The 13,981-nt window shown below is 41.9% G+C and overlaps 1 protein-coding gene across 2 annotated transcripts in view; it reads right to left on the bottom strand.

Annotated features, from left to right (window-relative positions):
- The window catches only part of LOC115374902 (enhancer of polycomb homolog 1-like), a 38,736-nt gene that overhangs the window by 7,639 nt on the left and 17,116 nt on the right, over window positions 1-13,981 (bottom strand). For both annotated transcript variants that reach the window (XM_030074054.1, XM_030074053.1), the window contains 8 exons: window positions 7,610-7,755; window positions 7,160-7,366; window positions 6,338-6,486; window positions 5,805-5,952; window positions 4,225-4,389; window positions 3,386-3,475; window positions 1,509-1,657; window positions 902-1,335 (listed from right to left, as the gene is read on the bottom strand). In XM_030074054.1, coding sequence (XP_029929914.1) covers window positions 902-1,335; window positions 1,509-1,657; window positions 3,386-3,475; window positions 4,225-4,389; window positions 5,805-5,952; window positions 6,338-6,486; window positions 7,160-7,366; window positions 7,610-7,755 — 1,488 coding nt within the window. The remainder of the gene's footprint in view (window positions 1-901; window positions 1,336-1,508; window positions 1,658-3,385; window positions 3,476-4,224; window positions 4,390-5,804; window positions 5,953-6,337; window positions 6,487-7,159; window positions 7,367-7,609; window positions 7,756-13,981) is intronic.

The raw sequence follows: 13,981 nt of genomic DNA on the forward strand, positions 1-13,981 counted from the left end.
CCCACAAGCCTTGGAGAGGGTAATATGCTGGTTTCGTGTCTTATTTATTGTAGTAAACTTGAAACACATGAGCTGCTCCAGAGAAAAAAAACAAGCTAGTGTTTTGCATGCACATAAAAGTGTAACACATAACATGTTAAGTGTTTGTGGGGACACTGAGACAACAGCTGTATGCCTGCCCTGAGCAGCAGCACCGTCGAGGACATGTGGCCTTTAGTTTGTATTCATTGCCCCATGCCTGTGTCCATGCACCCGAACAAATCCTGTGCATCTCATGAATTTATTTATCAAACATTTTTTAATTGACTCCGTGCGGGCTGGAGAAGGTGGGAGGCGATGCAGCGTGAATGCCAAACAATGGCTCTACCTGCCGAACAATACAGCCTTTCAAAATGCCGCCGGGTGGACAGAAGACAGAAACCGGTCACGCTATTAAATACTCCCAGCAAACAACAGAGGTAAATCGATCGCCACTGCAGTCCAGTGAAAAAAAAAAAACACCAGAAAAAATGAAAAGGAAAAAGAGGAAGCAATCTGACACAGTGGAATCCTGAATAATTTCATGGATGGGTACTTGGTAATTACCTCTCTACTAGCTTGAATCCTAAAATGCCAGCAAGCCAAAAGGCAGGAGAGCTGTGGTGCTAATAGTGTGTGTGGGTGTGTATTGTTTATGAAAAGGAAGCTGGCTGGCAAAACAGTGAAAGAGGCTGATGGACAAAGAAAAGCGGTTTCCTTCTTTGAAACTTTAGCATGTTTTTGTTCCATGAACGGAAAGGAACCAGAATATCAAAGCCTGCAACAAAGCAGCCACATCTGTGCTCTGGTATACTTGTTTATGTGAGTGGTCACACATGCCTGGCAGTGTAGCTGCGTTGTTGATAGCGGCAAAGCCACTTACCAGCGACGGGTGTGGGTGCGGCGGCCGCCCTGCCCGAGAGCCGGGTGCCGCCGAGCTGACTCCCCAGTGTGGAGGTGGAGACTGGGCGCTTCAGGCCCCGGCTCAGCCTCCTGAATAGCGGATGGGCATTGTCCAGCTCATGTAGTGGTAGTGTCCGCGGCCTAAAGTGCCTCCATCGGCAAGCCTTTATATTCAACAGTATCTGACTGAGGTCCGTAGAGGAGGGAGAGGAAGAGGGAGGAGAGGAGTTGAAGGAGGAGGAGCTTCTGTTCGAGGTATTTGTTTCTGAGGTACTGGCAAACTTGTCGGCGGCCGGTGAGCGCAAAGTAGTTGTAGGAGGAGGAGGAGAAGGAGAAAGAGGCAGGTCGAGCATTTCTGGATCCAGTCCGTGGAAAACGTTGTCGTAGTCCGTGTGCGCTCTGTCCAGCAGCACCCTAGGAGAGGAGATGGCGGTGAGTATTGGTGCTGATTAGAACACATCAACAGAGTCAACAATAAAAGAGCAAAGACCGATGTGAAGAACTTTAAGTGCTGTAACAAATTCAAGTAAAAAAAACAAACAAAAACAAAGCATGGCGATGTGATTTCCAGCAGCGTCGACACTGACCTGCCCCCTCGTCCCACGCGTCTTCGGGCCATGCCCAGGCAGCGCCGCGGCACAGTGAGCGTGGTGAGACTGTAACGGTAGCGGGCGTCTGCCAAACCGCCCTCCCAGGGTCCACACCACGGCCAGCTGCCCACACGCTCCTGACGCGCCTGCAAACACACAGAGATAAGATGCTGAAGCTCGCTGAATTCACTCTTTTATGTTTTCATGATGCCTCTGACCCCTGCAATGTTTATGGCTCAGTTGTAATCTAGAAATTCTTCTGTCTTCGTATTCGACTGCTGCATTTCAAAGTCGCCAAGAACGAGAACAGCACCTAAATGCCCAGAACATTAACATATAAATTGATATTCAAATATGATGCACTGGTTTTGGCACAATCGTAACAGAACATCGCTCTGTAATACAGCCACAGAGAGGCTTAAAATCTAAAACTACCTCAAGCAGACAGGAACACACTGTATGCAATGTGTGTGCTGCTATTTCTTCTACTAGAAACTGAAATGCTTTCCATAACCCGGCACTCTTTATTTGTTATATTACTTTTTTTACAAATTCCACATAAGACATTTATTTAAATATCTCAATTGTTTTCCCTGTTCTAAGCAGCTCCTGACAACAGCAATCTTCAGGCATCTGCAAACTGTGATTTCCAAACATAACCATTCAAACCAGGGGTGTGTGATATACATCGTCTCTAGCAATATCTCAACTGTTGTTTTAAGGATGTGCAAAATGACAAACTCGAGCAAGGTACTCATTTTGTAAAAAACAATCAAAACACGCCTTGAGATTCCACACACTACACACTGCGACACACTACTGCACATGCACATTGAGAACGCATGGGGCAATGCATCACAACAGGCTAAACTAGCGTAATTGCCTGCATGGCTGAAGTTAAAAATGAGTGAACAAAAAGCACCAGGAGACAAAACACAAAACAGCAACCAGCCCCGGAATCAAGCTCGTTAGATTTAATTGCTCGACGTGGGTCATCCTCACTCGCATAAAAGTGGTTTGGCTTCAAAAAGGACGGATGTTACTCCAAATACGCCAATCTGCAGACTATGTCTGAAAGCAGTTGCCATTAAAGACAGCTCCACAACTAACTTGTTTCACCGTCTGCAAATTAACCACCACACAGAATATGAAAAGCCTCAGCGGTCGACCACAACTGACCAGCTAAGGTACTGGCAAAACAAAAACACACTCAAAGCAAAGTTTGGGAGAGTCATTCTGCAAAAGAGTGCCTTAACGACAAGACGGGCAACAGATGGCAAGAAGTAAACGCTGTCACCAGTTAGATTGTTAGATGTGGTGCCAATTCAAGAGAGATGGTTTCAAACAACTTTTGACCACTTTGGACAGCCTGCCTAGGCGGAAATATTTCAGCCATACAGCTCTGCCTAAATTGTATGATTCGTGTCACCAAACTCTGGAGCATAAACTGGGGAGGGTTTCATATTTTGCCACAACAAAGGATCTGATATCATTAACGGCATCTAATATAGTATTAACAAGAGTGAGCTAGTATAATACAAGACATTTATAAACACATTTGAGTTGTCTTTTGAAGAAGAAAAAAAAACATTTTTGATTTTTGAGGGATGCAAAATATTGTCAATTATCGGCAAAATTCCCAAGAATAGAGATTATTTTTTGGAAGTATCGCACACCCCTAATTTAAATGTTTATTTTTAGCTAAAATCAACATAAGACACAGTGTTTCGGACAAATATTTTTGACATTTGGTTGATCAAGTGGCATTTTGTCCACCATGATCTCACTACTGTAATCATAATTTACAATGAAAGTGTTGTTGTTAGTGTAATAAATATGTAGATGACTGAGCCGTCCGATCCTGAGTAACTTACAGCGTAGTACTGGCAGCCTGCTTTCCTGCGGAAGGCATAGGCACCGTCCGGGTCGTTCTCCTCCTCTGCTTCTGATGAGCCCGAGTGAAGCTGAAAACACAGAGGCCGAAGGTCAACAGCAGAACAGGGTTTACAACGCAGGAACCCAAAGCGCTGGTTTAAAAAACACTTCTATCCCATTTCTACCACATCCCATGTGCTTTTACCATTTTGAGTTGATTCATCATGGCAAAGGGCAGAGAGGGGTAAGAGCAGTGAGGCTCCTGGCCTGCAGTACTCTAAAAATCACCTTAACTGACTGGAGGTATGGAGAAAGGACTGGAGATGTATATAGCGCAGCGGGAAGAAGCTAAGTTTTTAAAGAGGCCAGTCCTCATAACAAGTCTGCAATTTCGATCCCCTGCAACAGGCAAATGTGTCAAGCAAGTGTTGAAGCACTGTCAGTATGTACTGTGTGACCAAAGAGCTGTGAGAAAAAGAAAAAGAAAAAAATCTAAAGTAGAGTAAGGTCAGCCTGCTGGCCTTGCTGTGCCTTGACATTCGAATATCTTCAGCCACTTGGCTAGCCATATTACATAAAAGCATAATTTCAGGATCATGTTTGCCATTCATATGATTACATCTGGTCAAAAATAAGTATGAGAAAATACTAAAATGTAAAATAAACCTAAATAAGCAAATAAACTAAGAATTAGGTCCAGATTGACCTGGCCTCCAAAAAGCTATTTAAATATACACCCACCTCCTCTTTAGTTATCTACCCATCTGCTTCATAGTATACCCATCTCATCAGCTCCTGCTACACAACTAGATGTGTGTGTGTGTGTGTGTGTGTGTACCTGGGAGAATGGCTCGTCATCCGAGCTCGGGAAGTCGTACTGGTTGAGGTCCTTGGCGTTGAAGACGACGGGACCCGGGTGGTGGGCGGCGCCCGACGACAGAGGCAGCACCTTCTGCTTCTTCTCGTACTTCCTCTTCTGCCGGGGGACTTCCGTCTTCTCGGGCTGGAGGAGGCAGAGGAGGAAGAGGAGACCAGTGATTAGCAGTTCATTCTACACCTTTTGTATAAAAGCTTTAGATTATTAGATCAAACTTAAAATGATCCCCATTGGGAAAACTCATAATGGCTACTGACGCAAAAAAATTAAGATAAACTTAATTTTTATTATTGATCCCTGAAGGGAAAGCGAGTCATTTCGTAGCAAAGAACAGATAAAAATATAACAAAATAAATTAGAGATGAAAGATACAATGATGCTAATGCAGGGAATGCTGCTGGGTACAAGAACTCTTCTACTGGTGACAAATGTAAAGCAGATTTCTTTTTTTGCCGTGACGTGTTCTACAATGAAAAAGTGAGACCAATGTTTAAGACACCGACAGTGTTGTGTGCACTGTAGCAATGTATAAACTTAAATACGTCAGTAGTCAATGGCTTTGTTACGGATAACAGAACAAAGATTAAATGGCAGACCTCGAGATAACCTATTCCAATATTTGTCAAAATGCTGTTGGAGAAAAGTGATGGGAGAAAAGACTCCATTTTAAACAACAGCAGCTCCAGTGACCTCATCATCTCTGAGTAATGTAGGTGTCAACTAGATCTTAAAACCCAATTGTCAAGGTTTACATCTGATAATGACAAATACCACACTATGTCAGTGAACAGCTGGTCTTCAACTGGAAACATTTTCCAATTTCCAGTTATTTTTTAACTTCAAAAACTTGCAAAGGAACACAATGTGCCCGACAATTTTAGGGTAAGGAATAACTAGAGAACATAGACAGAAAGAACAATTCATGTTTGTGTATTATTTCTGGCAGAAAAACTAAGGAAATACCACTGAACCCTGTTTTCATTCATTTTACTAGTATGAATCAGAAAAAATGTAAGATGGCACAAGATGTGACCCCTTCCGTAATTGAGGGCAGGAAAGTATAGATCATTTTTTGTGTGTGTTTTGTTTAGAATCAAGGATGAGTTTGTGGGTGTTGAAGAAAACAAGATCAGGAACCATGACTCAAGGTGGCACATCCCATCTGAAATCTTTATAAATGCAGCGCCTGCAGCTTTTATCCTGAGGGGTTGCTATGGAATTGCCTTTTTAAAAAAATCTTTCAACTTTCCCCCTTTAATTCAGTGAATTTAAAGATTCTGGTCACTGTTCAATAAGATGTCTGCTGAGTCTATGTACTATCATATCAAAGGGAACCGCTCAGTACTTTAAAACTCTACAATATAAATAATACCACAATAGGCCCATATTCCAAGCCATATCATGTAGCTTACAAGCAATCATCACATCAACTAATTTCACAAATCAGATGTAATTAGATGTTTATTGACATACACTAAGACAAAGTTAATTTTCCAAACTTTGCACAGTGTCAGATTTCTGCTCTTGGCGGCGGGTCTCACCTTGGACTTGTAGTCCTTGAGGTCCATGTGGTCCTGATGTCGGTACTGGTTGGTGAGGGGGACCAGGGGAATAATCTGTGGCCTCACCAGCGCCCGCTGGGCCAGCACCTCCGCCATCACCTCCCCACCAAAGTCTGACATGACGTTTCTTAGAGGAAAAAAAAAAAACAGGACGGGAAGAGGGTTTAACTGAACAGTCTTTTTTTTGGCTGAACACATCATCTTTTCAAGCTGAGAAAATGCTGCTGGACTGATGGCAGTGATCAATCAGGTGCACGTTTCAAACCATTCCATTTGGTAGTCGCGTGTTTCTCGCCTCAGGCTACATCCCCAAAAGGTTAAAATGAAAATAGTGCTAACTGACACAGTAGCCTATAAAGGGAAAAAGTATTTTGAGCTGTTCATTTTTCCTTGTTTTTTTCCAGACTCACAGCGGTTACTGCTGTTTACCTTTATAAGACAGGCCTGCTGTGAGACTTTTTTTTTTGCTTTACTTCTGTAGTGAGTGTGTGCAGCCCCTGAGGCAAGCTCACCTCTTCTCAAAGATCTCCAGTGTGAGGTGCAGCAGTTCTCTCTTGCTCTTCTCCCGTCTCTTGATCATTTCCAGGATTGTGACGGCTCGGCTCAGGTCCCTGCGCAGCTTCAGCATCTTCTCATACGACGCCTCGTCATTCTTTCGGTTCTGATCAGGGGAAAACAAAACAAAACAGGGATGAGCAATACAACGCCAGAATCTGTGAGTAATACCAAGCACAATACTGAGCGATATTTGATAAACATTGTATTAATGATGATAATTAAATATAAAATATATAAGTGACGAGTGCATTTGCAAAAACATAAATCACATTCCTGAAAAACAACATAAAGAGTGATTACCCTTTTCCAGTTTTGTGAAGCAAACGTAACATACAGCTAGTTTTAAACAGTTACTTCCTAATCAATCACTTTAATAGACTGAAAAGTTGAGCAGAGGAATAATCAACAATTTGCAAATAGAATACAATAAAAATTTTGCTGCTCTATTCGGTTTTTGTTGCAGCACAACTGAAAACGTACTGTTTTGACTCAAAGCTATGCGCACACCATACAACAATGATGCAATGGATTAGGATGTGTGTTGTTCACTCGCACTCTTTCCATGTTTGACATCAGTTTGTCTAAACTGCATCAAGAAGTAACACCAGGTCTGAGGGGCAGCTTTGTGCACCAAAGCAACCAAAAGGCACTTCTACCACAACTATACTTGAGTAACCATTAATGTATAATTTAATTGGTACATAAAAAACTCTATTTAGTCCAGATGTTAAGAAAACATTAATGATTCACCCAAAAAAAACAACATTTTAACCAACCTTTCTGGTCTGCATTTTCTCTGTGCGGCGCCTGAAGGCCACATACGGGTCGCTGGTGCTGGAGCCATCCCGCTTCTCTTGCTTGACGTTGGGGATGAGTGAGCTGCCCTTGCAGCCTTTCCTTTTGCGGCTCCAGTAGTCAAAGACCTCCTTGATGAGCTCATCGTCTTCCTTCAGAAGCAGTTTGGCTTCTGGGAGGCTCACCAGCTGAAAGGACACACAGGAATAACACTTTAATAACTGTATAAATTTAAATATAACACTATACAAATTTACACGCTGGTGAGAAGGAGAAATCTGTTGTGGTGGGAATTCATGCCAATTCTGTCTTCATGAATCTGTCAGTATATTTGATTGACTTATTTGAAAAGTTCAGGTAAGGCTAAATACACCACGTCCAATCAGTTAAATACAAGATCCAGCCAGTAAAAACACAGAGACAGGACCAACCTGCTGTCCGCTGCCTTTCTCCAGCCGGTCCACCATCTCCTCGAACTGCAAGAAGCTGATCTCCATCTTCTTCTTCAACCTAATGACGAAGGCCTCGTCATCAGAGTCCAGGTCGTAGTCGGGCTGCTCTGTGTCCAGGCTGAAAGCTGCAGGGAGACAGAGAACAGGGATCTTTAGAAGTGGACATGGACTAATGAATGGTTTCAAGTTTCACCAAGTCGGCATTAAACATGATGTAAAAATGAAAGCTGCAGACAGAAAAGTTTTTAAAAGGTGCAGTGATGAATCTGCTCACAAGGATATAGTCAGATATTTAAGCAATAAGCAATCTCAGAGTCTTCTAGATAGCCTTCCCCAAAGCATCAGCATACATTTGGGGATTTTTAGTTGATTTTAGTTGAGGCTGTTGGTCAGAATAAATAGCAATGAAGCAACAAACAACTCTAAATCCATTTAGAAATACTAGACAATTATACAGCCAGAAAAACTGACCCCCAAAACAGGGAAAAAAAATAAAAATCAGCGCATTAGGATCAAGCCAGTTGAACTTGCACTCCATGGCAATCTGCCTACAGCCCATTCCCAGAAATTAGTTCACTAGCCCAGACAAGGTGTGGAGGAGATGATCCCTGTAAGTTTTGGCCATTCAATTTTTGATTTTGCTGCCAGACACTGGGAAACGAAAAATGAACCAAAATGGATTTTCTTTAGGCTGTCAGCAAGCAGGATTCTGTTTTTTTTTTTTTTTTTTTAATTTTGTAAAATTAGAAACTGACAACAGCAGCAGACCCCTTTCTTGATTTTTCATTTTCGCTGAATGTAGCCTACCTTTAGCCCCCTCTGATTTCTGATTCTACTGCAGGAAATTTTAAAACAAATAATGACCCAAATGGATTTTTGTTTGTCTACCAGCAAGGCAGCATAAACCAAGTCAGATTTTGTTTCATGAAATCCAAGAGTGGCAACAGACTGCTTTCTTTATTTCCTCTTTTCATCCATGCGCATCTGGATATTAATCTTTTGTTTGTTTGTTTTTAGGTTATCAATATAAAAATGTCAATTTCATAGGCCAGTCCAGTTGGACTGGAGGTAGCGCAGCATGATCAGTCACTGCAGCCTCTGGACATGGACGTTCCTGTCCTGCTGCGCGTAAACCAAATGACTATTCATCTGTTCTGTAAGTAGAACTCATGAGCGGATGGTACGTCATCCTGCTATGGACCAGGGTTGTTGGACAGCTCTGGCACTGGGCTTCCAAGCGGTACTGACCCGAATCTGGCTCCTTGCTCCGCACCGCTGGCCGTGCGTAAACAGATAGTGCAGCTGCTCAACTAAGCCCAACGGGCCCCTCTGCGCCTTCTCCCAGCCGGCAAACACCGACTCACCCTCCAGGGAGCAGCAGCCTCAGGAGCTCCGCTGTCCACAGAAATAAAAAGCAACCTTTGCTACACATTGTCAGCGTGTTAGTCTGACCAAACTTCAAGTCTCAAACCGGCAGACCTGGCAGTTGAAGTGCACTGTGCAGTAGGGCTCAAATTTTATCCCCACGTGGTGAAGAGTTTATGTTGCCTATTCATGGTCTGTACGTTAAAAACGTCTTTCACCATTTCCCACAAATGGTTATAGTAAACACACATTTATTAACAAAATACTATATTTTAAAATTATTTTATACGCATTTTGACATTTTTAATGCCTAAAAAATGTATAATTTGATCTTTTTGTGGGTGCTGTGTGTTTGTAGTTACATTCGACCACTTAAATGTTAGACTATCAGTATGTGTGGGAGGCAGTGAAGGAAAAGTCCTGTCAATATCCTGCGTGTGTGCAGTGTCCGTCTAGCCTGAGCAGACTGAGGATGAGTGCAGGTATATCTGGTGATGATGTTTAATACACTGTAGGCACTTAAATCAACCATAGATCAATGATAGGAGCTACCTACTTAATAACTCAAGTGTTCACTTTCATCTAGCTGCCTTACTTCAAACGTTCAAGCCAGGTTTCTGTATCAGCCCTCGCTAAAGTTTTAACTGCATCAAGGAAACGTAAGATGCTGTGTACAGGGATGCATTGCTATGATATCTAGATTTATTCATATATGCAATTACCCTCCAGTTCATCTATACAAATTGAAGTTGAAAGTATTTGCATCAGCACAAGCATGGTCCACCACACAGAGCAGATTGGGTAGCAGCACGTCTTCAACAGGGAATTACTCTGAACTGAACAGTGAAAGCGATCCATGTCACCAAGAGAAAATTATCCAAGAGCAAAACGACAACATAAAATTCAAACGCTGACCCTGAAATGACAACACTTACCCTCATACTGCTTACAGATACTGGCCAAGTTGTCTTGCCTCTAACCTAAACTGTATAAACACAATAAAACACTGAGACAAGTTCTGGCTGCAGTTTTGAAGATATGCATGTCAAACTGCTTTCTCTCCAGCCCTAAAACTGTAAACAGAGCTTTTCCATTAGCAAGATCGCCACAAAGTCTAACGTGGATGAACACAGATGGCAATTAGGATGCAAAATTAGTCTGCCATTAGAAAAACTGACTGCATCCAGAGTGAGATCTGCCTCCAGACAGCCTTAAACATTCGAGCACCAGTAGTCATTTGGTGCAGCTTTTTAAACACGGTGCCCTCTAGCACCAAACCCTCAGAGCACAGAAACTCAGTATGTGATTTCTCAGCAGGTATGGGACAAGGCCTGGCAGTGTTAGTACTGTCCTCGGCCCACTGAGCTTCTATATTAGCGAAACACACAGATAACATTGGACATATGGATGCTAAAACACCATGACTCATCAGGGGCCCGGCATCACTCAAACCCTAAGGCTGGGGACACATTTGAGGATTATAGAGCGAATGTACGCCAGATTTGTTTGTTCCAACACTGAGGAGAGGAATTCCCCAAAGGCCCCATGGCTGTACATTAATGTACACTACGTTAGGGCATTTTCAGGCCTGATTTGCTTGTTTTTTTCGTGCGAATAAGCCCTCAAATTATTATAGCCTTGTAATTTTGTTTGGGTGCAGATGCATTTCACACACTGCCATCCTCCACCAAAGTTTGGTGGAGGATGGCAGTGTGTGAAATGCAGTGTGTGAAATGCAATGGTCAGAAAAGAAGTGAATTGTCAGCTACATCTTTTAACAGATATTCTTCTTACTTCTTTGGAGTTTACAATAATAGTCAGCCTGAAAATTTTCAGCTACAAGTGTCTTCAAATTGTATGGTTAAGGCTGGATAGTATGGACAAAATCAAATATCAGAATATATTTGACGGAATACCTCTGTCAATATTGTAGGGATGACAAAGGGTGCTGTCACAAAACATTTACACAATGATATTTCTGATAAAACATCATTAGTAATGTAGATATGATGCCCAAGCAGGTAGAAGCAAATAACAGAACTACTACAGTCTAAGAAGTTCAGAAAAGTGCATCCCTTTAATGTAAAGCAGGCCTCAAAATAAGGAAAACAATACTTAAGCAATATAACGATATTAAGATTTCCAAAATCCCAGACGATATCCGGTCTTACAATCAGACAGACACAATATCTATATGCTGCCCAGCACTTCATTTGTGTCGGACTGAATTCACACCTGAACTGAACCACACCGGAGCGTGATTGGTACCATGCTGAGACATCTGACCAGGTTCTGATTTGGGGTTTGGGCACTAGAGTCTGAATAAAATGTTCATGCCTACCAAAAAACAAACAAACTTATGAGAGCCATATACCAGAGTTTGATTGAATTGACCAATTTCGTCAAGTCTCAGTCTTTGTCAAGACTCGCTGGAGTCCTTGCGAGTTTTGAGTTCTGATGGTAAATCATTTATTTTGTGATGCCCTCTCATCATCATCAACTGTGAGCATACAGATTTAAAAAAAAAAAAAAAAATCATCATGTAGGCATTTTGTTGTGTGTTTTCAGTCACTTAGGCTGGGGACACGCTACAAGATTTAAAATCCTAAGTATTCTTCCTCACCAATGAGAACACATAATGTGTCCAACTAGGTGAGACTGATTAAAATCGACTTCTATTTTAAACGATTCTAACTCTGAGCTGCCTCAAAACTGACACCGGGCATTGTCTCTGTGTATTCACCACAAAAAACACTGCCTCGGCCGCTGAGGAAATGTGAAATTAAAACTAGCTGCATGATTCAGCCTGCCACCGAGCACTCACAGCTACTTACAATCACACAGTGAACAAAGAGTGGACAAAACATTTACTGCTCCAGCTTTAAAATGCTAATTGAATCGAGAGTTTAGGTTAAGGCAAAACACTTTTCATCTTGAGCAGCTAACAAGGCATGCAGGTAAGGTTAAGTCATTCCTTTTTTACTGCTGTATGCACTGATTTTCTTGGACTATCAACATCCATCAAGGGACTGGTGTTGAAAATTAACTTTGGTTACACACACACACACACACACACACACACACACACACACACACACACACACACACACACACACACACACACACACACACACACACACACACACACACACACACACACACACACACACACACACACACACACACACACAGTGTACCGTGCAGCAGACACTGCTGTTGCAACTGTCCATGCTCTCTGTACTTGTCCCTTACTAAAAGACTTAACTATGTGACTGGGTGAGCCAGATAGGATATATGGTTACTAAAGTGAGTAATATAGCAAGCTCAGACTCTTTGATATCACAGCATGACAAATCAGTAACAGAGGATGTGGTCTGTGTCATTTACATAGTTTCCAAATGTCTGCTTGTTAAAATTCAATACCACAGTGCTGATATTTGTCCCTTCACTGGATTGGAAGATTTGGGTTAGTGCTCAGTATTTCGCTTGTGTCTAAAATCTTCATGTAAAATGACTCTGGGGCTACAGCTACATGAAATCAATGCATGGAAGAATTTTCACATGTTTTGATGCCCCTAAAACCCCAAAACTTTCAAGAGCTACTTACTATCAAATTAAATTCTCTCTACTTTTACTGACTTCCTAGACCAGCGGTTTTCAAAGTGGGGTCCTTGAGGGTCTTCTAGGGGGGTTAATACTGTGAATAAGCGACATATTGGTCCAAGCCCTATCATTTCAAGACCCTGGAACTATCAAAATTAATTCTCTTTACTTTTACTGACTTTCTAGACCTCTGAGGAAACCCTGAAATTAGTCTCAGCACTGGCAGCCGTTTGACAGGAAAAAAAAAAAAACGTCGGTCATTTCAGCTTTCAACTGATAAACGTCCTGGTGCAGGGTACAGCAAATTGCTTTCATTTGAGAAACAATCAATACAACTGGTTGTGACAGAGACATGGTTATTAAACTGGGCAATCTAGCAAACTCATTCTGTTTGACATTAGAGATATGACAAGTCAGTAAAAGCTCATTAAAGACATGGCCGGTGCCATTAAATGGATGCACAGCTGTCAGAGACAACAAAGTATTGACAAAACCACCACCTCAGTCACAAGGCCTGGCTCGGGAAGTCTTTCCCTGAACTGACCACAGAGACCTATAACTCAAGACAAAACCACAAATTCCTACAGCGATCAGTGCTTTCTTTGCTGGTGAAAAAGCAAGGGCACATTCACAACATAATAGAACAAAATGCCTACAATAGTTTCTTTCATCATGTTTTCATTGTGGAGTTTTAGTGTCTCATGGGTCTAAATGCTGCTTCAGGTCGCCTCTGTTCTCAGACAAGAGAAATTCCTCTGTGAAACTCTGCTATATAGTCCACAAGATGACATAATGAAACAATGCAACTCAGCCGGGCCGCTGTCATGTTTGAGTCTGAATTGATAATACTTGTTTACTCAGAAATTTCTGAAATTGTTCACTTGTTCCAAGCATGATGAAACTAAACTTTCAATTCATGCAAGTAAAACTCAACACAATCACCAAGGGTGCTGACCATGAACACACAAAGTGGGAAATAAACAGAAAAATGCTGTTAATTTTGACTGTTTCAAAAGCAACTGAATGAAGATTTATTTGTACTATAAAATAATGATAACACATCTCTTGCAGGTAAGATAGGGCCCCATCAGGCACTAAAGACAGGGGTCAAAAAAGTCTGTTTTCCTCTCTGAACAGTAGTGAAAAGCTTATAAGGACACTCACACTGAAGGTAAATAAAGATCACAACTCCAGTTATTTCGCCAACATTTTAACTTGAGGTCTTATGATCTTAAGGTCCATGACTCCCTTGGAAAATAAGACTAGAATCACAAACAATATTGTTAGTTTGTGTATTCCCTTGAAATTTCAACAAATACTGCTTAATAAGCCTTTCCACTCAGCTGAGATACATTTATGAGGGACTGTGGGAACCCCGCTACA

This window comes from Myripristis murdjan, chromosome 17 (assembly GCF_902150065.1).
Source record: "Myripristis murdjan chromosome 17, fMyrMur1.1, whole genome shotgun sequence".
Lineage (NCBI taxonomy): Eukaryota > Metazoa > Chordata > Actinopteri > Holocentriformes > Holocentridae > Myripristis > Myripristis murdjan.